Below are 27,257 nucleotides of genomic sequence, written 5' to 3' on the forward strand. Positions count from 1 at the left end.
TGAAACTGGTGTGATTATATTGTGTTATTTTGACAAATAAAATATGCAGAATTTTAAAATATCGTGTGCAGAATTTTTAATTTTTTGGCACAGAATTCCCCCAGAGTATTTTCCCAATGGCCCTGTGAAGTGGGCAGGTAAATTTCTGTGCTCATTTTATGGATAGTCTGAAGCAAATAGTGCTTAAGGCCAGCATTTTCAAATGTGCATTTAGATGCCTAAAGTTATGCAGTCAGGTTTGAAAATTTTGGCATAGTTGACTTGCCAAGGGCCACAGGGATTCATAGTCATAGCAGGGACTTTTAAGCTGCTAGACCACTTTTCTCTATGTAGTGCAGTGGTTTGCAATGTGAAAGACCATCTCAGTTTGTGGCTGAGGGTAGGATGTTTTTCAAAAAGCAGTCAGCATTGGTGTTGGACTGTGAGTCAGGTGAGCTGGATTCTAGCTTGGATCTACTATTGACCTGCTCTGCGACCTTGAGCAACTCACCTCATTTCTCTGTATTTTGGTTTGCCTTTCTGCAAAATGGGGGTAATGATATTTGTAAAGTGCTCTATAAAAGCTAAGTATTATCACTTATTATTTTGCATAATAAAACCAAGTTGATAACAGGAACCTCCAGACATGGATTTCTAATGATCTGGAGCACAGTTGGTTGTACTTAGTTTGCAGATAGAGGAACAAGATTTCTGACCACTGATTTATTGTTTTTTGTTTTGTTTAACTACTGTGTCTATAATTTTGTTGAGGGAGGGATGTTCTTTTATTAATGAATAATTGTTCAGCACCCTGAGCGCTTTTGCAGAGTTGGGATCATTTGTTCCATTCTTATCCTTATGGGGAGGCTGTTCTTTATGAGTCACTTGGCTCTTTATGGCATTTGCAGTTATAAGGTCAGCAACCTAAGAATCAGTGCAGTAACAAATAATTGCTCTTGAGTATCTTCCTGCATTCTGCATCAGCATTTGTAAGGTCAGCCTCGAACCCTGCCAAAGCACCTATGCATCTTGTCGAGGATGCTTTCAGAATCCATAGGCAAAGAAATTGTCCTAAGGACAAGGTTGTAAACCATAATCTTAATGGCCTCTTCTTCTCTAGAGAGTGTTATGCTGGAGATGATATCAGGGTCAATCATGGCAGATTTAAATCCTTCTAAGATCTGCTCACAAGGTCCATTGGATTTCAAATTTTCCACAGTTGAAGAAAAGGCTCATAAGTTTAAGATCTTGAAACTTCATCAACCAGCAGACTGACCCTGCCTTTCAATGCAGTCCTTATGGATCCTAACAAGGGTTTATGGATAACACCTGTCCATCCCACTAGTTTAGCAGAAGACAGACTTGTTATAGCAAGTCCTTCTTTGAGGATTGGATTCCCCCTTCTCCCCTCCCCCCCCCAACACCCAGACTCCTTTTCTTCTGATGTCCCTGGCAAATGAAAAAAACAAGATCAAAACCACCACAGGCTACAGTGGTGTCAGGAAGAAGGATCTTCTACAGTAAAAGCCATATTCAGCTACCATTTATCTGTTGTGTGGCAATCTGTCAAGCTGTATTCTGGAAGAATTACAGGAAGAGGTAAAGGAGATAATATCTGGAAGGTCAGAAAGCAGTGAGGCATTCTTCTAAGAGCAGCTTACATTGCATCAGACACGTAGCTGTTTATTCTGGAGCTATCATCATAAAATGAGCTGACAGACTGGTGCACATCAGTTAGTCACTGGACACACAGGTGGAAGTAGAGGAATCTGGCTTCTTCAGAACTTGTACAGTCAGACTTGGGAGAAAGCAAGGGACCCTGGATCAACTTTGAAATGTGTGCACCTGTGTAAACAATCCTCTAAAAGAAGAGCACCCTTTATTTACCACAGTTCATGTCAGCTTTCTCCAGCACTGGACTGTCAGAAAAGAATTCAGAAGGCAAAAATTGAAATTCAGTAAACAGACCCACAGGTTGTCGTCTTTTGTGACCTTAGAGCCATCTCCAAACAAAACCTTTGAAAATGCACTTGAAAACCCTGAACCAACCATTGCATTTTTCCCTTTATTTTCTCCATCTGCCCCCTTTTTGGGGACCCTTTGTCTTGATTTTGGTATGTCAGAACTCCATTTATCCAATCTAATTGAGACCAGGCCAGAACAGATAATCAAAAATTCAAATAATCCAGAGAATGGGAAAGCACGAAGCTGCAATGCCATCTAGAGGTCACAGGAGAGATCACCCACTTCTGGACCTATGTGTGCTCATTGTTCATTTAATACAGAGCCGGATTATGGAGGGTTGGATAAATGGGGTTCTACTGCATTGTGGATTAGCCCAGGGGTAGGTAAACTTTTTGGCCCGAGGGCCACATCGGGGTTGTGAAACGGTATGGAGGGCTGGGTAGGGAAGGCTGTGTCTCTCCAGAAACAGCCTGGCACCGCCCCGACTGCCCCCCTCAGAACCATCCAACCCCCCCTCCTCCTTGTCCCCTGACTGCCCCCTCCCGGGCCCCCCTGCCCCAACCATCTCCCCCCCCCCCCCCCCGGACGCTATCCAACCCCCCGCCGTCCCCTGACTGCCCCGAACCCTATCCACACCTCTGCCCCCTGACAGGCCCCCTGGGACTCCCACGCCTATCCAACGCTCCCTGTCACCTGACTGCCCCCCCCAGGACCCCACCCCATCCAACCCCTTTGCTCCCTGTCCCCCCTGGGGCCCCACCCCCTATACAAACCACCCCTGTTCCCTGTCTTCTGACCACCCCTCTCCCCCCAGAACCTCTGCCCCATCCAACCGCCCCCTGTCCCCTGACTGCCCCCTGGGGCCTCCTGCCCCTTATCCAAACCCCCCCCCCCCTTTTACCCTTACCCTTACCATACTGCTCGGCGGCAGGACAGGCTTATTTGAAAGCCTGGGAGGTGGGTGGGCGCAAGCTGTGCTGCCTGCGCGGCAGTGTTGCTGCGGGGGAGGGGGGACAGCAGGGGCCGGGAGCTCAGGGGCTGGGCAGGACAGTCCCGTGGGTTGGATGTGGCCTGCGGGCCGTAGTTTGCCCATCCCTGGATTAGCCTGATCTCTGATAAGTGCGTAATTGAAATCATTCAGAGAGGCTATTCTATACAGTTCCACTGCATACCACCAGATTAATACATACTCCTTTTTCAAGGATCTCTATTTGATAAAGAATCTGCTAGGGGACAAATTCAAACTTCTTCTACAACAGAAATGGTCCTTCAGAAGCATTGAAGAAGGGAGTTGTTATGCTTTCATTATCTTCTTATTGGTAAGAGAACTGGAGGGCTTTGTCCTATTCTGGAGAGCTCTCAATAATTTATCTGAAAATGCAAATTGGGTATTATGACAGCCTCAGCTATAGGAGCTCTAAATCCATGGGATTGGTTTGTGGTATTGACATCAAAGACACCTTTAGCATTACCTACAGTAGAGAATTTTGCAGGACTAAGTACTGTAATGTTCCAGAAACTCCTTAGTTTTGCAGGGCTTGGCAACAGCTGAGCTTCAGTCATTCCAGACTCAGTCACTTGTTTGCGAGTATGGACAGAGATGCTGCACACACTGTTCAGATTGACCTCACAGTACAGGAGCGTGTTAAAAATACCTCTACCAGCTTTGTTCTTGTTGAATCTCCTTTAGTTTGCTGGTTGAGACAGTTTCAACACCCCTGCTGTCTGTGCTCTTCACAGTATCCCTCAACTATGCCCTCCTCTGGCTCTGGCTCTGGCTCCTTGAGTCATTAGCTGGTGAACCTCAGTGGGTTACTAGCAGGGTAAGGAAAGTTTGTATGTCTTTCTTCCATCTCCCAATATTAATGTTGAATTCCTAGAAGGGTAGAGAAGATGCTTGCCCTTGACCCAGATCTCCTTCTGGCCTTGGGGTGTGTTCTACACTGCAATAAAAAACTCACAGCACCGAGTCTCAGAACCTGGGTCAGCTGACTCAGGGGCTTGGGCTGCTGGGCTGAAAATTGCAGTGTCAACATTTCCTCTCGAGCTGGAGCCTGGGCTCTGAGACCCTCCTCGCGGGATTTCAGAGACCAGACTTCAGCCCAAGCCTGAAATTTTTAGCTCCGCAGCCCAAACCCCAAAAGCCCAAGTCAGCGGGCCTGGACCAGCCGCGACTCTGCTGTGGGTATTTTATTGCAGTGTAGACATACCCAGGGAGCCCTGGAGCAGATATCCTTCCATCACAGTTGCCCATCCTGGCTGTTTCAAGTTGACTGCATCCTGTTCCTATCCCCAGCTATTTTCACTAGCTTTGGGGGAGATACAGGGAGAATTGTGTTTATGGGGAAAGAAGGCTGTCTTTGTTTGCCATAGTTTTGGTTGGTCCAGTGTTGTGGATGGACGTGAGACTGTTTGTTTTAAGAAATGAATTTTTAATTTGTGGCAGGGCACTTAAACCAGATAACAGATGATGTGACGAAGCGGGACTGTTCTTAATGTTTCCTCTGAATAGTGTGGGGGTGCCTCGGTTTCCCCTATGCAGTTCTTAAGTATCTAGGTGGTGGGATAAGGGTGTATGATCGTTGCAGGGCAGGTGTGTGCAGGGGTCTGGACACAAAGAATGGCCGACACCCTGTTTCCTGGCAACTGATGGCCTGGCCCTTCCCCCCTGCAAGGTTACAGCTAAAGGGGTTGGAGAACAAAGGAATCAGGTGACCTCCTGGCCCGGGAAAGGGACAAAGCCCGGAGGAGGAGGGGCTGGAGAGAGTTTGAGTTTGGGGCTGGCTGGGGACATGGAGTGAAGTGCAGACGTGGTTGTCTGGCTCACTGCCCACCAAAATGGACCCAGCTGAGGGGTCCTGTTCTCTGCACCTTCAAGCTCTGTGTTAGACCATGTTCCTGTCTTCTAATAAACCTTGGCTGGCTGAGAGTCACGTCTGACTGTGAAGTTGGGGTGCAGGACCCTCTGGCTTCCCCAGGAGCCCGCCTGGGCGGACTCGCTGTGGGAAGCGCACGGAGCGGCAGAGGATGGTGAATGCTCCGAGGTCAGACCCAGGAAGCTGGAAGTTGTGTGAGCTGTGTGTCCTGCAGTCTGCTCACAGAAAGGAGACTTCCCCAGAGTCCTGACTGGCTTCGTAGGGAGCAGTCCCAGAGCATCGCCCGGGGACTCCGTGACAGATGCTTTTTAAAGTTTTGTTCAAATCAATACAAGGCTTTGTTATACTATGCCCAACATCATGACTTTTTAGCTCCTAGAACAGGGCTCATCTAAGGAGGAGACTTACTTATGTCCCAATTCTTCCCCCATGTGTCTTTAATTATACCCTTGTTATGCACTCTTTTAAAAAAACAATTATTGGGACAGAGTTACTTCAACATTTAAGAGCATCTTAACATTTTATCTGGTAGGGGAAATGTGCAATATTTGTTTTTGCCTTTATGTTTGAAATGCTGCTTGAATGAAACTGTTTCCTTGCTGGGTACCATTTACATCTATGCTGCTACAAACCATGCAGTTTTTTTCTATCTTTAGTTATTTAAGTACTTTTTAATATCTGTCTACAACTATGAAGAGCCACTGGTCTGACTGTAGGTGTTCCAAACAAAGTAAAATCATGGTGTAATATTGGAAGCTGATGAAGAAAAATGTTCAAAATTTGGGATATACAGTAGTTGAGTTAGATTCATTAACATATATTCTAGTGGTACTATGAGGATGGGTAGTCTTTTTTTCTATTATAAATTCTCAATTTTGAGCTCTAATATTCATAGAATTACCACACCACATCAGACCAATGGTCCATCTAGTCCAGTATCTTGTTTCTAACAGTGGTCAGTACCAGATGATTCAAGATGGAAAAAATGCTGTTGTGGACAATAATGAAATAATTTACCTCCATAGGAAGTGTTTTTCTTCTAGAAATATTTTATTTATACTATCAAATGTAACTATGGATGTTGATTTTTTTTTTTTCCAAATCCATTTAAACTCTTGACCTCCGTGGTGTCTTGTGATGATGAGTTCCACAGTTTAATGTGTTAAACAAATTCTTTTACACATCTCCTTGGCCCTTGTCATGATGCCGTAAGGGAGACAGTTCTCACGAAGGACGTGGAATTAAAAATAATGGTAATGCATAATGATGGTTAAGATTAAACTAACCAGTAAATGTTACATACAAGACTTTTACAAGTGTTCTTAACTAAGCAAAATAGTTTATTAACTAATGTTAATAAAAATTGCTAAAAACATTCTAGCTAGGGTTAATATTAAAAAAAGGGCGCTTAACCAGGTTCAGGAGCAGCTTCTGGTCCGGTGGAGGGAACTTCAAGCAAATGGGAGGGAAATTCTGCTGAAGTGTGAGCTCATCTTTCTTTTTTCCCCTCCTCTCTTCCTTGACTGCTGGTGGGAGAAGGGAGGGAGGTGGGGCATTCCAGTCTGTCTTGGATGAACCATTGTGCCCACACTAAGGTAGAGAATCTCCTGACTTTCCAAACCAGTAAATTATTGGGAAGACATTCTGACAATTACATATATTTTTAGACAATCAGAATTAAAACTTAATGAATTTCTTAGAAAGGAAGTTATCTGAAAATATTCCTAGATGCCACAGTATAGAATAATTTCAGTGTCAATTTCAAGAGACTTTTTTCATGGCAGGACAGTAGAACTAATTCCATAGTAGCTTTTCAGCAAACTAGGAGCAATACAATCTTTTGCTGCTTTTACAGTCAGTGTTGAAGTGTTACTGTTTTATACCACTAGAGGGTACTCTTTAATAGGTTATCACAAAGATCTATATAACATTTGACAATGATTTAGTTTTTGTGGTTTTTATTTCACAAGCTATAATAAAGTGTATCAAGTGAATTTTGTTTCGCAAATTGTGCGTTTCACTATACTGTTCATAAACAATGTTTGCAGATCTTTGGTAAGAATGCAGTTTCAGGTAGCTTGGAATATACAAAATGAAATATGAAAACTTCTTTTAAAAAAACTTTTTGTGCCTTCGAACATATTAATATGAGCCTAGATAAAGTAATGATATAAGGCACCATAAGTTACCACTTATTCTGAGCCCTAATTCTAAGAATGCGTGTGACTGGCCTGTGCCTGAATAGGGGGATGGACTAGATCAGTGTTTCTCAGCCTTTTTGATACCAGAGACCAGCTTGCTGCCTTCCTAAACTGTGTCAAGGAAATCTCAGGGACCGGCAAGGAGGCTTCCACGGACCGTTGCTGCTCCACAGACTGGTTGTTGAGAAATACTGAACTAGATGACATCTTAAGGTCTCTTCAAGTCCTATTCTGTTTCCATGATTCTTCCATTATTGTTAATGGAAGTTGTGCAGCTCTCTTTGCAAAAAGAGAAAAGCTGTCTCAAAGCAGCTAGTTAGGTGTTGCACTCAGCTTTTTGGGCCAGAGATTGTGATTTACATCTGTACAGTAGTTCATGCAGTGGGGCCCTGATCTAGTTGAGGCCTCTGGGTGATAACGAAATATAAATAACCTTTACAGCTTCAAATTTATCTATCCTTGTACAAAGTGTGCTACCTTAAAAAATATTCCCACAGCCCCTGTGATACTGAAAATATTTATCTAAGGCATAAAGCAATTTAGGTGCCTTGTTTCAAAACCGTTGTTATAAACAAGATAAAATATTTTTGTAGATATAATTTGACCTTTATTTCTTAATTTCAAGCCAATATTAAGTGATTAGGATTTTTCATAAATTACATATGGTGAAGTTATTTAATTTTTAATTTCAGGTAAATTTTTCCAGTCACTGTTCTCTTTCTAGCCACTTATTTTAATACCACATTTTCAGAACTTGCTCAGTTCTCAGTCTACTTGTTAAAATACATTTTCAGTGAAATGGTAAATAAAAATCATGCTTACTTGTTTATTATGACAAAAAATTGGCAAACTGAAAACTTTGTAACACCATATACTTTTATTTTCTTCCAGTTGGTCGAATTATGTTTCAGCTGTTCTCAGATGTATGTCCAAAAACTTGCAAAAACTTTCTTTGCTTATGTTCAGGTAAGTAATTTTCCCCATTATTATCAATCATTTATTGTTAATTATCATTACAGTTGTTTCTTAGTATTAACTACAGCACCATAATTGGTTTGGTAGTATGTAATGTGCAGAATACCGTGAACAAAGAGCACAATTCCAGCCCCCAAAATTTAAGAATCTAAATGCATAAATGCATACCACACAGACAGTGGTGGATATTATTGCTGGTAGGTTTTGTGGAACAGGTGTGTTTTTAGAAGTTTTCAAGGACATTCAGAATACTAGATTGGTAAGGGGGGGTTGCGGATGGGTTATTGCCTGGTGCTTGTTAGGGGAATAGAAGATTGTGAGGGTTTGGTACCAGAGAATGGATTGGGGACTATAGGAAGGTTATGCATGGGTTTGACAGCTGAAAATGGAGATCAGAGCACTAGCAATGTAGCATTACTCACATTTATGTTATGGTGGGAATGGCAGCATAGATGAATTACTCATTTTCAGTAACTGATTGCTGTTTAGTTGAGACTGCATATACTCCTGCTCCAGCTTTTGAGGGTTGAAAAGCTAACTTGAGTGGAGCAATTGACAAAAGGTGTATTCTGAAATCACATCCCACTGTGTGAAATACATAGATATTTTTCACATATTTGAATATATAAACCTCCTAAGAAGATTTTAAGACAGTGTTTTAACATTAACTATCAGCTTTTTTCTCGCTAACAGTATGTTTATCTGTATGGCCTATTGGCTAAGTAAAGTGAGACCCTGTACTCAGCTCAGGGGCATGTCCTTCTGTGTATATAATGTGATGACTTTTGAACACCACATCCAATCAATTCTAAAATTTCAGGGAATGTTGTAGGCATCAATGGGCAGAACTCTGAGTTTGGTGAAAATTGGAAAAGCCGGATTTCCACTAGTCAGTACCACAGAATGCCCATGTGGTGCTGCAGACATAAATCTCTGTCACTCCCTGCTTCTTGTGTACACACATCACCGGCAGCAGCTTAATAGGCTGCTCTTTCTTGTTGGTATACAGCTTGGCCTACATAAGCAGAACTGTCAGGATTTGTTGGGATTGCGTTTATGATGGAGAATAAAGATGATTCGGTGGCAGCCAGGATGTTTGGGGTGAGAATGTGTGTGAGAGTAAAAGGCAACATTGAGGTTACAAGTCTGGGGGAACAGAAGGGGGTCAAAGTGTCAGGAACTGACAGGAAATTAAGTGTTATTACATTCTCTCCTCTTGGCCCAAGGAGGCAGGAAGGTGAATTTCCTCAGCCCTATAAAGTGCTTTTAGGTTCTCATGTGGGTGGTGATCTACAAGGTTAAGGGTAGGGCATTCGGGTTCAGGGATAGACTCTGTTTCTGCCCCTCCCACCACCTGCCTGTAACATACAATTCTGCTGACTCCTTAGCAGTAACATGGCCTGAAGGGTTGTGGTGCTGAACATCAGATCAATTTTGAAAAGTTAGGGGATGTTCTAGGCATCAGTAGGCATAACCCTGTTGATTTTGACCAAAGTCAATGAAAGCCCAATTTCCACTGCTGTGAAAAGAAAATCAGGCCCCAGTGTATCCATTTGGTGCTGCAGACAGAGGAATCTCTCTGGTGCCCCCCCCAATGCATGTACATATCACAGGAAGCAGTGTAAATGCTGCTGTCTCATTGGCTGTGCAGCTCGTCCTACGTAAGCAGTAAAGTGTGCAATCCTCTAGTATTTTATCATCTCTTTTTCTGCTTTTCTGATTACTGTGCATTTAACTGCTTTTTTTTTTCTTTTAACCAAGAAGAGTATTCATTTGGCCGGCAGTGTAGAATTTTTCATTCACACGATTGGATTCAGTTGCCTTTTTTTGTTTTGGAATTAAATAGACAGCGGATTAGTTAACCTGAGACACAGTGTCTTGTTGGAAACTTACTTGCTTCCATTAGACAAATTCATTTCAGAGCATAGAGTTGAGCCCTAGCCATGCACATCTACTCTGTTGACCAGGTTTTTCCCCTCAGTGGGACATCTTTGCATGCCCTCTCAATAGGGAAACTCCAGCATTATTATTAATATTAGAGGTTAGCACATTCTCCAGAAACGCCAGTTGTTATCTAGAATTGTTAAATGCTTTAGGGGAGGTCCAAAATCACCTATCCAAAGGTGGTGGGGAAACTGGAACATGGCCTTTAATTTTCATATTTGTGCATTACTTTTCACACTTTTTTTCTCTCTTTGGTAGGGCATGATTATACTCTAATCGTTTACAGTAAACCCTGGATTAGAATAGTTTTCTGCTGAGAAAATTGTTTTCTTCAAAAATACCCATCTCTGTTCCTCTTGGGTTCATTCTTCCAACATATGGCCCGGTGGGGAACTGATAGCTTTAAAACTTTAATTTTTTGAGCCATCCATAGTGATGCCCCATGTATTTCTCCCTCCAGTTCCTATTATTTATTTATTTATTTATTTCATCATCATCGTTATGGTAGTGCATTGGGACCAACTGAGAATAGGAACTCATTATGCTAGACACTGTACAAACAGAATAAGGGGCAGTCCCTGCCTCAAATATCTTATAGTGAGACCAAACAAGACAGACAAAGGGTAAGTGAAAAGGGATAAAATATACGAGCAGAGTGAGCAATACAATGGCTACTACCATCATATTTGTTCTGGAGTTTTTTTTTGTTTTGTGTTTAAATTCTTTGGGATTATGTTAGGAGGAGATTAATGGGTTGGAGACCATGAGGAAGGCAGTTGGGAGGGAACTGGAGCAAACAGGGAATCGGCACAGGAAGATAATGTTCAGAAAGAACCGCAGAAAGCAGTTTGACATCAGTGTCCATTGGTGCCTGCATTCTGCAGCTGCTGTGCAGGCTTCAGACTCTGACTGGATTCATCCTGCAATTTCTTTCCCATGGGTCCTTGGACCCCAAGAGGAGAGTTTCCCCTGCCCTGTTGTGGTTTTGCAGGGTGCTGGGAGGAGGCCCCATTTTACAGTAGGGGCCCAATGCACCGGTACTTGCTTGAACTGCCTTCTGTAAAGCTGCTTTGCCTATACTGCCTTTCTTTGTTACAAAGGCCGTTCTGAACTCTCTGGAGATGATCACCTTTTTGCAGATAGTTCCTGTCTGCAGCAGTGCTCACTGCTGCTGTCCTCCTCGGTCTGCCTCCTTAAAATACTCTTTGGTGCACTGTCTGTGCTGTGACCAGATGCTGTGTGCATTGTCGTAGTATCTGGGGCTTCATCCCTTTTTCCTTATCTGTATGAGGCTGTCTTACGTTCCCCATTTTGATGGCTTCTCTTAAGCTCTGAGTTTCCCAGAAAAAAAATATCCCTGCTTAAGAGCTTGGGCAGTAATTTGACTTTTTTAGCAAATAAATTGGTGGTGGTTATTTTTTACATTTCCTTTTACCAGGTGAAAAAGGAATTGGAAAAACAACTGGAAAAAAGCTGTGTTACAAAGGCTCTACTTTCCATCGTGTGGTTAAAAACTTCATGATTCAGGGTGGAGACTTCAGTGAAGGTAAAACAGAAAATTCTTTCTCTGTGCTAAGAGATTTAATTGCAGTTCTAATTTACGAAGTTAAAATTACTGCCAGAAAATTCCTTGTGTTTTTATACTTTGTAGATATTAAAACCAAATATTACATTATTTTTCATTCTTATATATTATTATTAAGATTACATTTAGAATTGCACATATTGTGGAGTCTTTGGAATACCATAAGAATCCCTTTAGGTATTTTTTGATACTGAGGTTCTAAAATGTTCTTGTTAGATGTTAAAAATATATAGTATTAAAACACAGATTTCCTTGCCTGAGTTGCTAACGCTATCTTTTGTTGTTTAAAGAAAACACCTTAAATGTAATTTACTTTAAATCTTTTCCTTATTGCATTTTACGTAGTGTGGGCAATGCTGGTAATGTTAACTCTGATTCTTTTGTGCTGGTACAATACTGCATTAAAGGGATGTAACTGTGTGAATAAGTACAATGGTGATAGGTGCATTGAAAATACGTATTGGATGAGCCTCCAAATGTAAATTCAAAGCAACAAGGACTTGTTCTGCTTCTTTTCCCCCAATATACACACAACTTAGGGTCCCTCCCTCAGCCCTTCCTTAAAATGTTTGCCCTCCCCAAAGTGGATTTTTCTTTACCGCTGCACTCTTACTTACTGGCCTTGCAGATTGAACTCTCTCAACTGGTAAAAGGCTGCCTCTGCAGGTACGTTGTACCAACGAAGAAGCTAGGGGACAGATATAGAGCAGGGTTGCTCTGAAAGAACTGGTAGCTACTTTTTCACTTTTGTGGCATCTGAGCCACAGCTGGGTTTCTGTGAGCGTGGAAAGCTGTCAACCTTGTTTGTTAGCTCTCTTCTCTGATACCTGCTGCTACTTTTTCCTATTTCCTCCTGTTTGGAGATCCTTAAGTACTAAGGGAGAGGAGTAACCTTTTGAGCAGTGGTGCGCAACCTGCAGCCCGTCATGGTAATCCAGTGGCAGGCCAGCCGCGAGACAGTTTTACATTGACCGTCCGCAAGCATGGCCCCCAGCGGCCGCACCTCACTGTTCCCAGTCAATGGGAGCTGTGGGAAACGGCGGCCAGCACGTCTCTGCAGCCTGCATCACTTCCTGCAGCTCTCATTGTCCGGGAACGGCAAACCGTGGCCACTGGGAGCTGCCGGCGGCCGTGCCCGTGGGTGGTCAATGTAAACAAATTGTCTCGCGGCCCGCCAGCGGATTACCCTGACAGGCCGCAGGTTACCCACCACTGCTTTGGAGCCTCACTTGAGTTTTTTCCAGTCCTCTCCATCCCCAGGGCAAGCTTTATTGGACTGTGAACTACATCACTGGTGCAAAGGTCTGGGTTGCAGACTCCATAGCGGAATATTTAAAGCCAAACAAAAATATTTCATGAAATTAAAAGAAACTCTTCATGTAAGACTTTATAAAGCTTTTGCACAAAATCTAAATGTTGGGTATTTGATATACTTGAGTGTATCCCTTTAATTCATATTACACCTCTACCCCGATATAACACGAATTCGGATATAACGCGATAAAGCAAAAGTGGTTTTCTGTCTTGTCTACAACATTGGTTCTCAAACTGGGGTTCGTGACCCCTTTGGGGGTCGCAACCCGGTTATGTGGGGGGTCGCAAGCCTTGAGCCCTGCGCTAGCCTGTGAGCCCCAACTGTGACGCATGGCTGCAAGCCCCGACCCCGTGTGGAGCTGCGGGGCTGCGAGCCCCAACCCTGGGCTTGATGTGAAGGATGACATCAGATGCGCCCGTTCTAAAAACAATGCCAAGAATAAAACTTCTTGTGTCAAATACTGTATTAATAACAGAAATGCTCCAGGCCAAAGCAAGTTCAATATAATGCAGTTTCACCTATAACGCGGTAAGATTTTTTTGGCTCCCGTGGACCACGTTATATCGGGGTAGAGGTGTATTTGCAAATAGTACCTTTTAAAAAGTAATTTGTTACTTACTATTCTAAAACTGTTTGTTTATAAAGCAAACTTAAAATCTTCTGATAAGATTTAATGCATGCTTTTACTACATAGGTAATGGAAAAGGAGGTGAATCTATTTATGGTGGATATTTTAAAGGTAAGGGCTAATATGTCTTTATGGTCTGTTGCTTCATTTCGGAGATAAAAGAAGTTTTGATTCCCAAGATATTTAATGTGGAAAGGTCTACTTATAGGTCACCTTTTGCATGAAACTAATATTGCATGACAGTTATTTTTATATGCATGGATTTCAGATACATTTATTGAGCTATTTAATGTTAACTGACAAAATTAATTAAGGCTAACTTTACTGGTTAAACATGACTTTCAGCATGGAGGTTAGGCAACTTGATTCATGAAAACTCCTATCTTCCTGCCTAAAACTGTCAACATATTCTTTTGTTTATAGAGAATGTGGTCTTTTGCAAAATGAAAAGGTAAGAGACACAAGCTCAGTAACACAAATTCAAACTCTGTTCCCTTGCACCCTCCCTAGTAAATATATGGACAACTGATAATGTATCAGTTTGTGGATGGATATCTGTATTGCTTGGAGACGTGGAGAATTCTGTATCTAACTTTTTTGAGGGAAAATTAATTATTTGGAGAATAAATACTTGGAATTATTCCCAGTTCAAAACCGTTCTTATTTCTTTAAAAACACTGTCCATTTTTTCCCTCCGAGGTTTGTATATTTAGTGTTGGTTTCTAAAAATATGTGGCTGTATTTATACTCTGTGCAAGTAATTTATTTGCACAGAGTGGATAAATGTACACCATTCACCTTCTTTCTAAAGCTTTTTTGGAAAGAAAGAGGTGTGAGAGTTTGTAATGGTAATCAGTGCTTTTAGGAGACAAGGTACAGTATAATTTTTAAGTGTAAAAAATGGGAAGTTACTGTGCTATTCCAGTCTTGACACAAGCCTGTACATAAGCTGTTGGGTGTTTCATGTATTGTGTGCTGTGAACAATTCTTTGTAGTTAGGTGCATGCTGTGAAGTTTCTTTAATATGTAATAAGGAAGCATAGTTAGATGTCAGAATATTACAGCTGTTAATCAGAAGCAGCTATATGAACAGATCCCTACTCTAAAAAGTTGAGCTCTTGTTTCTAAAGAATACACTTGGATTGGTAAGTGCTAAAAATCTGGTACTGTATATTTGTCTGCATTTTTAAACATTAATGGTACAATCTTAAGTCTAATACGATTTTGTCTGTGGTAAATTAGTTGTGTAGTTATTTCATTTTGCTGATTGAAAATATTTTGACTGCACAACTATGGGTCCTCTTTACTTAGTTTATTGGATTAAATAATACATTCTTATTTTTCAACCTCTAATCTGTCTTTTACAGTTGGGTTGAAGAGGAGGACGTGTTTTACTCCTCTCATGCAAGTGTCGCTATTAAATTAATTTCCTTTCGGATTTTGAAACTTCAAGTTTGAGTTCCGCAGATTGATGTAGTGCACAAGTTAACACCCTGGCAGGAAAAAGTTGTTTAACTGTGTCTTCCTACCTAAGTAATACTCAACATTATGTGTAAATGATAGCATTGAATATGTTCAGCCATGTTTTAGGATGGGAGAGGGAGAGTCTGTTATCAAAGTGGCTTTCTTTCAGGAGACACTGTTGGGTTTAAGTTTTTGGAAGCGTATGATGAGTTCAAGTTGTTTGGAAGACAATAACAAAACATTTTAAATACATTTATTCTTAGCAATATGGTTCAGACTGTTTCTAAAGCAGTTGTGACTTAAAAAAAAAAAAAAAAAAGCAAACTCCTGTGTTCTTTTCTCGGTATTTCTGACTTAACAAATATAAATCTGTCTCCGCTCTTAATTTTTGAGAGATTTTGCATAGAATTCTTTTTTTTTAAAGTGTTCAAGTTTCCTTAGTGAGCAGAAGAAGAATTTCTCGTTGTACTGTCCATGTGCTGCTAAGAAAATTATACTTGTATTCATTTATGGGGGAAACTGACTAACATGGTTTTTTTTCTTCAAACAGATGAAAACTTTGTTCTCAAACATGACAGAGCATTCCTTTTGTCAATGGCAAACCGAGGGAAACATACCAATGGTTCCCAATTTTTCATGTAAGTAGATGTAGTTTGAGAGCTGAACTTTTCTTAAACAGAGAAGCGCTGTTCATGAGAAAGATGGTATTGCTAAATTAAATATATATATGGATGTTTGACTAGAATCCAATGAGTACCTGCTGTTTGTGAGCTGTTGTAATTAGGAAACATTAAATATGATAGTCTCAATTTATTTGTGTTTTCCTGGAGCACGAGAATTGATCATATATGAATGTTACTTGTTTATTGCTTGTTTTTCTAAAGTAACATTGGCCTAGACTTTTGTGTTCATTAGTGTCCCTGGGGTAGATTGTTTTTGCTTTGTGTTCTTCTTCAATATCATGCACATGAAATAAATTATAATTGAGCAACTGTAAACTCCAAACTTCAAAATTTTCTGTGAAAAAGGACAAGATGTCTAATATATAGATAGTTTAGTGTCAACAGTTGCATGTGTTTTCAAAATGTGGTCTGTTTTTATGGGGTATTCGTACTTACTATTCTAGTCTATCCCTGAAGTACCTTCCTTCTGTGTTGCTGCATAGTACTGTACATATCTGTGTACAAATGGCTTTTCTGCCAACACTGGTTAAACTGGATTTAAATTAAGGGTGTTTGTTGAAGGAACTGTAGAAGATCCCTTCTCGTACAGTTATTTCTATTATAACACACCCCAGTTTATAAGCATGCTTCTGTTACAATATACAAGATATTTGACTAAAGTACAGCTCTAACAGGAATAACTGTTCTATACTGAAAGAAATAACTAACGTTTTGGCTGATATCAAATTTTAGGCTCACTAATATCTCTTTTAAAATTTGCTAATGTTTGACTATGCATCTACTTCACTATCTTTTAAAAATTGTCCCCCTTTTTAACATTTCATAGAATATCAGGGTGGGAAGGGACCTCAGGAGATCCTCTAGTCCAACCCCCTGCTCAAAGCAGGACCAATCGCCAATTTTTGCCCCAGATCCCTAAATGGCCCCCTCAAGGATTGAACTCTCAACCTTGGGTTTAGCAGGCCAGTGATCAAACCACTGAGCTATGCATATCTGAAAAAAATGTGGTTTCTAACTTTGGGTTTATGTTGGGGAGGAGGTTTTCATTGTGAAGTATCTTTACATTGTTATTCTTCAGAAATTAAATAGTCATATAGTTTGCTACATTAAAACTTTGTTTACTTTGCCATCTTTCTTGATGGATAAGAATGAATGGCGCTTCACTGTCTTCAATAAAAGCGTAAATTGTCCAAAAGGATGCCCATTTTCTTTGCCTGAAAAGAGTTCTTCAATGTAATCTGATAAGGTTCAGATAAGAGACATTTTTAGGTCACTTCCTAAAGAATGTCCTAAAAATGGAAAACAGAAGCACAAGAGGCAATCTTTGGAAATTGATTTACTTCTGATTTTGCACTCAAACCCTCTGCTTCTCAAAAAGCTGCAGCTTTGTGGTGCCACCTGCTGTTATCTCTGTCAGTTTGGCTGGAAGATGGCTGTGTATTACTGAGTACGGTACATTTTATACATTTAGCTGTGTATATATAACACACGTTTTACATATATATAAAATTACATAACTTACAAATAAGTATTTAAAACAGATTAGTTCACTGTTCCTTTTAAGTGTAATATATAGTGACTTGCTTTTTGATTCTCAAGTCATAATTTTCCATTTTTGAGTTTATCTGAACTGTAAACTTGGAAATTTAATAAGCTACATCAATCAAGAAGCTACCATCCGAGGGCTCTAAAGTTTCTTTTATCTTTCCTATATTATATTTAGATATGTGTATCAAATTTTCTTAAATAAACAAGCTGAGTGTTTGGTGTGTTTAGGTTAACTTTTTTTAAATAAAAAAGAACATTAAGGTAACATTGAATACAAAATTTAAATTATTTGATTTAATCATTGAAAGATAAATATTTAAAGAAACGTTTCTATTATATTTTTCAAACATATGAAATGTTTTTAAGAGCACGTGTATTTTAAAAACTGCATTAATTGATATCACTTTTGTTTCTCAGAGAAAAAGTTTTACAGTTAAGCGTGAATCCTGCAACTGATAGCTCACAGGGCGGGATGGCTGCAACCATACAAGTTGCATTGAAACACTACACAGGTGCAGCAGTATGGCTATGCATGATCAGTTGCAGAGGCGGGGTCGTCTTTCGTAATTTGATTTGTGGTTGGGCAAGAATGGGTCATGAAAGACCACAAACTACAACCATGGCTTTCTTTTCATGCAAACTCTCCTTTATGGGTATAAACTCACAAATCATAGCAACTGCTCATAAGATAGCTTCTAACATGCACAGTTTCAGATTTAGATAGCTCGTAAAAGTAATTGTTTCCAGATTTCACTCCCAATGATTTCATCGTTTAAAAGTTAAAAATGTAATATATGAAAGTAGTTGCTCTTGCTCAGCAAAGTTACCTCAACTTACAGTATTCCTCCAGGCTTAATGCCATTAAGTTTGTACAGCCTGATTTACCCTTATTAAAGTATACAATTCTTGAAACCCAAAATAGTCCTTTCCTGGCCTCATCCTTTAAGCTGTTTGAGTGACAAAATTAATATAATATAATAAAATCTTAATATTAAATATTAAATAGAATGTTTGTTTTAAAATCTATAATTCCATTTATATAGCTAAAAGGATTTAAGTTCTTCAAAGATGACAAATCAAAGATTATTGGGTAGGTTTTAAAGGACATTTTCAGACTTTAAATAAAACACAGTCATACCTTTTTGAAATTATACATCCAACTTGTTGGATTTATAGAAGGAGATATATGTCAACTCTTCCTTAATTTTTGTTTTCAGTCCTGCACATACAGGGTTTGGTGCATGATTGGATAGCATATTCTGATATTGCACATATTTGTATTGATGTCAAGAGCTTTATATTTCTCCATAGGGTGGATTTGATTTAAATCAAATTGATTTTCAATCATGATTTAAATCACTGGTCAGGAAGACTTGATTTAATCATGGTTTTCTACGTAAAAGTGCACTCTTGTTGATTGTTACAACCTAAATATATATTCTTCACAGCTCAGAGATTAGAAGCAGGTTTCATTTTTTTGAAGGTACACACATTTTTAAACAGTGATTTATTTTGAAAACTTTTCAGATTAGTTTTATAGCTATATCAGAAAATGAATGATTGGTTATTTCATTTACCAAAAGTAATTGAAGCAGATATTTATGAAGTCATTGGGAGGTGAACTATCTCCAGTTCAACAGGTTAATCATTAATATTTGCAGGATTTTCTTGCCATGTTGTATTAGGAGGAGACCATCACCAGACAGACATTTCAATTGTTTTATTTAACTATTCTCACCTCTATATATTATTTAAAACCATTTTTGCTGTTAACAAGCATGTTACCTCTGGAGACACAAATCCACAGTCTGAGAACTGCAAAACTAAGCATCTCTGATGGTATCTTCTAGACTCAGCACTGAGTAAATAGAAAGATTAACCTAAATAATCTATACAGAAGCCTGTGGAACCCCATAAGATTGGGTCCCTAATCCAGGAACGATTGGAACTCATTTACAAAGTTTTTCTTAAACATTACATGAATATATTGTCTCATACTATAGAATTAGAATTAATAATCCCTATTCCATGATGAGATATCTTTGAGCTATAATGTATCTTAATTAAAATTATCTTTAGATAGGTTTTTTCCTCAAAAAGCATTTTATAAAAAAAAATCCAATTTATATTAAAAAAAAAAATCTGATTTTTTTTCTTTTTCTTTTCTTTTTTTTTTTTTAACTTTTATCCACCCTGTTTCTCCAGACAAACTGAGGCCCCAGTCTGTCAAGTGTTTATGCACGTGCTGAACTCTAAAACCATGGATTAGTGCTTGGAGTTAAGCAGAAGTGTTTGCAGGACTGAAGCCTAAGTAGAAATAAAGGATTGCACAACTTTAAAGACATGGTTGTTCAAAATGACTTATTTGTTGGCCTCATTTTAAGAGGGCCTTTCCTCTTATCAGGCATTAGTGCTGTTTGGTATAACTGTGGACTTTTCAATAACCTATTAGGCTGTGAATATTCTCTTGGCAGGTAGACTGGATTAACGCACAGTTGCTACTGTCCAGTATGATGCTCCATCAAATGCCCAATGAAAAACAAATTGAATTATTATATTGTGAGTTACTTGAAATTGATTATACTGGACACCAATGCTCTGATCTTATAAGCACAGAATTTTACTAATTTCAGACCACTTCAGTTGTAGTTTATTGATCTGGAATGTCATGGGTGTGAATGAGTAGGGCAGAGAAACTGGTCTCTTATCAAGTACTGCTAGAGAAGTTTAAATGGAAAAGACTGAAGAAATAGGTTAGGGGGGAAAATTAAGGATCAATTTGAGAGAAGAACAAACAGGGCAAAAAAACCCTTTAGTAGAGAATAAGACATGGTCACAGAAGCGTAATGAAGTGTGCTCTGTGTCACAAGTGGTAATAAAAGGGTTTTATTGTTAGACAATTTTCTGCCATTTAACTTTGTATTATGATTATTAAATGCAGGGAATGATTTGGGATGAATTGAAAATACTTAGCTGAAGACAAGATCACATTTATTGGAATAACCAATCTTTAAATGTACTAAAAGGAGTTATTCTGTTCACCAGTGTTACTGAAGCACGTTGTTGCTTAATTAAGAAAATGTTCAAGAAGTCTTTCTATACCATTTGATTTTAAATATTCAAGGTGTTACTCCTAATATTTCATGAGACTATGGTGCAGGTTCTTAGATTTGGCTGTTACAAGTTGAAAACAAATTATAAAGCAATAGTTGAAAGCTAAAAATTACCCATTGATATTTTTCTCATAAAGGACCACTGCCAACTTCAATTTTTTATATTAACCACTTTCAGATAATTCAGGGTTCTGGGAGAACACCCTTTAAATATAGTATGTCCTGACTTTTTTTTAAACCTTGAAAAAAACAAATAAAGATTTTCCTGATCCCATGCTGATATTCAGAAGTGTTTTTTGGATGGGACAGAAATCAGTAGTGGATATACTAGGCTTACCCGTCTTTCTCCTCATGGCCCAGTGCCTGCTCAGTTTTAGCTGTGCTGCTGCTGTTACTGGTAAATATCTTCTTGCAACGCCTGGGGAAGAACATGTGTGAGCCCTCCTAGAGTGGTGCATGGGCATAATGTGGTAATAATTATATTAATAATACTTGAGACTACAAGTGTAACTGACCATCAACAAAACAGTGAAACTGAGTACATACAAAATGTTATAAAATTCACAAAGGCTCTGATCCTTCAAACACTTGTTGGCAACATTACCTTTCTCATACACAGTTGGGGGAGTGGGGGAAGGGAGAGTTCAAGAATCCAAAGACAGACCTTATTGATTAATTTTGGTGGGACTACTTGAAATAGTATGATAAGCACATGTTTGATTGCAGGATCAGGCCCAAAGTAAAAAAAAAAAAAAAAAATCACAAACTGAAAAGCTAGAAAACACATTTTCTCTTCGTTATCGTAGTCTAGATACTATTTGTAACAATAATAGGTACACATTTTTCATATTGTGATCTGGTCAGTATTTCTTTAAACTAACCAGTTAGCCTACTGAGAATTCAGGTGACTTTTTTTTCCAAAGCTTCTTGAAGATGTGTGAAAAGTCCTAAATATTATTCCCCATTATTTTGAGTGTTTGGAATTTTTGCATTTATATCTTAGAGCTAGTTTATGAAGTTTTGAAGCCATTCGTTTCTGCACTAAACATCATTTGAGGCAAAACTCTTACTTAGTATCAGTTTAATGCTGTGAGCCACGGAATTACATGTCTACTTTTTCATGCTGACAAATTAATTCCTGGTAGAATTTTAACATTTCAGAAAGTCACATTTCTGAAGCACAGTGCCATGTTTTGTGACAAAAATAGAATAAATAGACATTTTTGAACTCCTGAGTGAAGAAGAAAACTCATTTTGAGGGTTGTGCTATATGACCACTGTTACAGCCACTTCTGTATATTACTAATGACTAATTGGAAACAGTTAATTACTAAGCTTTTCAGTTAAGGTCTTATAATGTGAGTGTCCCAAATAACATTCAGAATTTTTCCATTATTACTACTTTGAAGTAAAATTTTCTATTTAATTTTATTTGTACTATTTTACAGTAATATATTAAATTACTAAATAGATCAAAGGGGATTCAGTATTTCAGTGTTTTTGACCACAGTCCTTCAAAATGCTTATACGTGCTTAATTTTAACACATGAATAATCCCATTGACTTGCACGACTCACATGAGTAAAGTTAAGCACATACCTAAGCACTGCAGGATCATAGCCTATGTGCGTAAAGGCAGAGTAAAAAAAACCTGCTCTTTGTTTAGTTGTTAATTGGTAGATTAATTTAATTAAGCAATATTTAGCTGTTCAATATATCTTCTTTATTCCAAATAGGTTAATTGTATTACTGAAATAATGTTGTAGTTTTAGAAGTATATCAAAACAAAAATGTAAAGTCATAGGGTAAAAATACTTCCTCCGTTTGCATCTTCAATCTTGATTTCCTTGTTAGATTTCTAGTTAAATGATAGCCCTCCCTTGCTTTTTAATGACAGTGTCTATTTTCCCTTTTTAAGGGAAACTTATTAACATGAGAGAGGTCTTAGCCAGTTGCTGGAACTTGTGAAAGTGTAGATTAACAGATTTCTAATGTGTTTTACTGGTAAATCAGTAGTTTTCAGTATCATATTTATATAAGAAATGTAGTAGTATGGCATCCTATAAAGTATAGAATTAGGACTTGCTTCAGTAAACCTCCTAAACACCTGTGGAACTATAAGCATCTGAGAAGTCCCATTGAAATTAGCTACTCATTTGCTAAATTATGCTTGTTTTCAGGTGCTTTGCTGGATTGAGGATTTAATTAAGGGTATGAGTGGATTCCATTTTCACAATGGTTTATCTTTGTAATTCAGTGCTCAAGCAGAGCATTTCTTTAGTGTTTAAAAACAAAACTTGTTCTAGCTTTCCAAATACCTTTTTGTTCTATAGAAAATTTAGAGCCCTCTATTTTTAAAGCATCCTTGTTTTGCATACTTTAAATTTGTATTTTAATAAAACAGACTCCATTTTGTTTGAAAATGTATTACAATTTATTTCTTGCCATTTTTGTGTAAAATTTACAGAAACAGTGTTACATCGTGCGCTCCAAAGGTAATGTCTCATTCCTCTAAGGCTCTGTCCTTTCTTCTTTTCTTCTCTTTCTTTCTTTCTTGTCTTTTTCTGATCATGTTATTACATGCATTGAATCCTATGTTAGTGCTGAAGTCCTTTTAAGAATACAAATAAACTTGCTTTATCAGAAGGATTCTCTTCTGTGTGGCAGTAATATTTTTAATCTATTTACTAGTTATCTTCACTGACTATGGTTACTTTTTTCTGTAAATATTAACTTGGATAATACTGTCTCTTATATGGCAGTTTTTGAAATTTGTTTAATTGTTAGTAAAATGAAGTTATGTAAAAATACAGTTCTCTATATGAAATTAAATGTTTCTTGGGGAATGAATTCTATTCACAGCTGTGGATAGACAGAGCCTACTTCTTGCTCTTGAAAAGTGATAGTGCAAGAAATGTGACAGATGAAATTTCAGAGTATTCTTTCTATGGAAATATTAGCCGACCTTAAAAAATTAACTGAAATATAATAAATCTAATCTGAAGTAGTCTTGTGAGGAGATATTCAATGGCACAATGAACAGGCACCCAGCTTTCATTAAAGGCATATGTGTTGTTCACCTGACTTTCATTTGTGCATTTGAAAATCTCCCCCTTGACTTTTTCCTCTTTTCGTTTCATGAGCAAGCAAATGAAGAAAACCGTTTATCCATTTCGTCAGGCTCAAACTGCCAGTGAAATAAGGGAGAAAAACCCCTAGATAGGTTTTGCCACAATGGCTGCCCTTTTCTTTGTTAATCCAAGACTCTAAAGCCCCAGTTCAACAAAGTACCTGAGCCCATCTTAGTGCTTTGCCAAATCAGTATCTAAGTCTTTCTTGTCACTCAGTAGTCACTAGTATATTCATTGTGTTTTAAACTGTTGCATATTATTTTCTTGACTTCTAAAAACTAAAAGTATACATTTCAGTGCTGGTTTCACTAAAGTAACTGCTTGTTTCAATTTCAATCTTTTAGAACAGTTTTATAATTAAACTTGGTTAAAATAAAATATTTACTTGAATGTAGATTGTTAATGTAATTAATTTTTTTGTTCATCAAACTACAATGGCCATAAGAGATTGCTTATCCATAGTAATATATTTCATCAAGAAAGTAAGATTTATTTTATGAACGAACAGAAGGGACACACAAAACAGGAAAATAAATTAAATGCCTTCCATGTAAGCAGCTCTTGTCTTGTAGTTACACTAGAATGATTTCCTGCACTATGTAATGTGGGGAAAGAGGGGAGTGGTGGTGTTTGGACACAAATAAAGGTGAGGCATGAATATTTTTTGTAGTTCCATCTTTTGGCAGATGTGATCCAGTGCTGCAACACCCCATTGATTTATTGGACGGAATCATGGCCGCCAATCTAGTTTTGAACTGTCTGATTAAAAGTAACTTTTCAATGATAGTTTAAGTACTGAATCCTTGATACCAAGTCTGCTTTAATGAAACCTCAAATGGAACATCTATTGTGGACGCCCCAGGATTTGAAAAGAATTGGTGGAAGGGGCATAGAAAGGGAAAATCATGATTTCTGTGGGTTCAGGGAATAATTTGAGAAAAGAAATTCACGTACAGGTCATGTTGATACTCTGATGAGTAAAATTAATGTGATTGTGGGTTGTTGTTTGTTTTAAATGATGTCCCTAGTTGAATTTCTGTGTCTAAATAGCGCAGTTCCTCTTGCATCTTTTAATGCAGCCTTGCTTTGAACAGACTGAACTTGGATGCAAGTATTATGTCATGCTAGTGTTTTGCAACTTGGAAGTAATTTCCTTTCCTCACTGGGAGAGAATTTAAAGAGTGACTCCAATCCTTTATGATCAATTAAATCTCTTTTACAAAATAGTTTGAGTCACATCTTCTTAAATTAATATTCTGATCTTGAAGGGAAATAAGAAATGTGACAGACGTAGCTCTGTTGTACTAGACGTAGTGCAGTGACTGTTTCTCTATTGGCTCCTACACACCCAGCTCTTTCTAACTTAAATGAATGGAGGTATCTATATGAGGCATTAATCATGGATCATGTTAGCATCTGTTACTATACAGCTGATTCCCTACCCAGCAGAGCAATCTGCTGCTGCAGGGAGGACTGCAAACTTAATATGTGAGAGGCAGTATTGTAGTCTTGATGTTATATATAGATGTATTGTTTTGGAAGCTGATTCATGGAGCCAGCAAAATAGAAGGAGAATGAGAAAGTAGGAAAAATGTGCTTTCCTGTATTGTAACTCCTGTTTTTGTTTTGTTTTTTGCTGGGGGGGGGGGTTTGGTTTGGTTTGTGTGTTGCTTAATAGAACTCACTTAAAAATAATAGTTACATTCTTGTACTGTAATAATTTCAGAAGTACTTCACCCACTCTTTTTTATTGCCAAATGGTATAGTTTTTTATCCTTAAAAATATTACCATGAGATGTCTTGGAGTATATATTTATACAGACATTAATACATGAAAAAATTGTTTATTGCATGCATTTAATGATTTTTTTAAAATAGGACTTGTAAATGTTGTACTCGTTAATGTAAATTATTTTTTTATACTAATGTTCACAATTCCCTGTACTTAGTATGATTTTAATCTTTATTTAGACTTTTATCAAATTTTTAACTGGATTTTTTCACTGTTTTTTGTCTTTTACCTTCACTTTTTTGTTTCCTCTGCCATTCTGCTTTTTACCTCTTCATCTGAATTCCTGATTTTTTACCATCATATCCATGTTGATGTATGTCAAATTAGAACAACAAAGCCTGCTCCTCATCTTGATGGGTAAGTCTTCTATTTTTAACTTGTACTGTTAATAAAATTCTAATATTCAGGAATAATTAGTTCACATCTCAATTTAAAGGTGGACAGAACTTAGAAACAAAAAATAATTGGTTGGTTTGATAGAAAAATGTTGGTGGGGGGTTGCCATTTCAGCTTTTTTGACGATCTTTAAAAAAAAAACCTACATAGTCATGAATGTAATCAAATTCTTTATTTTTAACTTAGGGGGTTTTTTTTGTTTGTTTGTTTGTTTTTTTTTAACTTCCAGCTTTTGTTGTTAACCCTTGGGCCTCTGGGTTTAAAAATATAAAAATAAAATTATAATAAACTTATTTTCTTGTAGTGTCTTCAATATAGATAGTATCCCCAAATACTTTAGAGTCACTGCAAATATTAATTATGGGACTAGAAAATGGGAGGAAGAATTTAGAAGTCGTTGCGCTCTAATGAATAGCGAGTAAAGAATAATCCCATCTATATTGCTGATTTACTATGTGTCTTTGGGCAAGCCCTTTAACTTCTGTTTTAGTTTCCTGTCTAAAATGGTGATAATGATTACCTACCTTACTGATATGCGGTGAGAAATAAGTTTGTCAGTGCCTTGAGATATCAAATACCTAAACTGAATAGTTCTCTCAATAAAGGCAATTTAGAGCCCTGCGAACACTCCACAGGGTGCCTCCATGATGCCACTCTTCCTTGGCTTGTCAGTGGCAAGGGCAACCCACACAACTGTCTGCTGGGTTGTCATCGTGCTCTTCTTTCAGCAGGCTGTGCCTTCCCTACCTTCCTGAGCCATTATACCCTTTTGCCAGGCAGACTGGGATCCAATAAGGGCCTCTTTTAAACACTCAATGTGTGACATGCAATTTTTGAGGGGTATATGTAAAATATTTCACTGAATCCGGTCTCCTTTAGCACCTCAGTATGTTATATCAGATAGAGAAGAGCTGCTTTTTCTAGGCATTGGGATGCCCTGTGTCTTTAAGGACACAGCCCTGGGCAGTGGGTGCTTAGACGTATGGCCCTATGAGAGGGGAAATAAAAAAGGCCCTCTGCCACCCACCCTATTTTTGCAAACACAGCAGGAGGCTCACTCCATCAGGATAACTGTTCTCCCCCCGCCCCTCCTTGTGCCAAGGATCTGCCCTCTGCCATAGTCTGGCAGCACCTCAACCCTGGACTAAACCCCGACTCATCCCCACCCCGTCAAAGGACAATGGGGAGCTGAGGAGCAGCTTCAGCCCCAGGGCCCTGAGCAGCAGGAGAAGATGGGGGAATGCCATAGTCACCTGCATCATGGCAGCAGCTGCCTAGCTTTGGCTTCTGGCCTCTGACCTGGCCAGGGGCAAGACCTTGCAGGGGGGTGGAGGAGGAGGAAGTGCCAGCACTTAATTGAGGAGGAGCCGGGGGTCGGTTCACAAGAGGGGGCGGAATCTTGTGGCGAGGGAGGGTGCATTCCTCCCCCCCCCCCCCAATTTTCTATCCAGCCCATCTCAGCCCCTCCGGTGAGAAGAGGCTGGTGCTGCCCCTGATTGTGATTAGGAGCCAAATTCTAGCCTAATAAAGTGCACATGCAAAGGTGGATTTGTCTTCCAAAGCTGCTGTTGACTTCCAGAAGAAGCTATGCACGACATGACCCTCTTTTTTTTTTTTTTTTTAAATAATGCATGAAATCCTTACATTTTTAATAACATGATG

At 38.6% G+C, this 27,257-nt stretch overlaps 1 protein-coding gene across 9 annotated transcripts in view; it reads left to right on the forward strand.

The window, feature by feature from the left end:
* The window catches only part of NKTR (natural killer cell triggering receptor), an 83,056-nt gene that overhangs the window by 21,488 nt on the left and 34,311 nt on the right, over positions 1–27,257 (forward strand). For 8 of the 9 annotated variants that reach the window (XM_077808439.1, XM_077808441.1, XM_077808437.1 and 5 more), the window contains exons 3-7: positions 7,913–7,987; positions 11,379–11,486; positions 13,535–13,579; positions 15,483–15,570; positions 25,527–25,556. In XM_077808439.1, the coding sequence (XP_077664565.1) occupies positions 7,913–7,987; positions 11,379–11,486; positions 13,535–13,579; positions 15,483–15,570; positions 25,527–25,556 (346 nt within the window). Of the gene's footprint in view, positions 1–7,912; positions 7,988–11,378; positions 11,487–13,534; positions 13,580–13,891; positions 13,920–15,482; positions 15,571–25,526; positions 25,557–27,257 lie in introns of those variants that run through there. The other variant, XM_077808446.1, reaches the window with a different exon arrangement.

This window comes from Eretmochelys imbricata, chromosome 2 (assembly GCF_965152235.1).
Source record: "Eretmochelys imbricata isolate rEreImb1 chromosome 2, rEreImb1.hap1, whole genome shotgun sequence".
NCBI classification, from domain to species: Eukaryota; Metazoa; Chordata; order Testudines; family Cheloniidae; genus Eretmochelys; species Eretmochelys imbricata.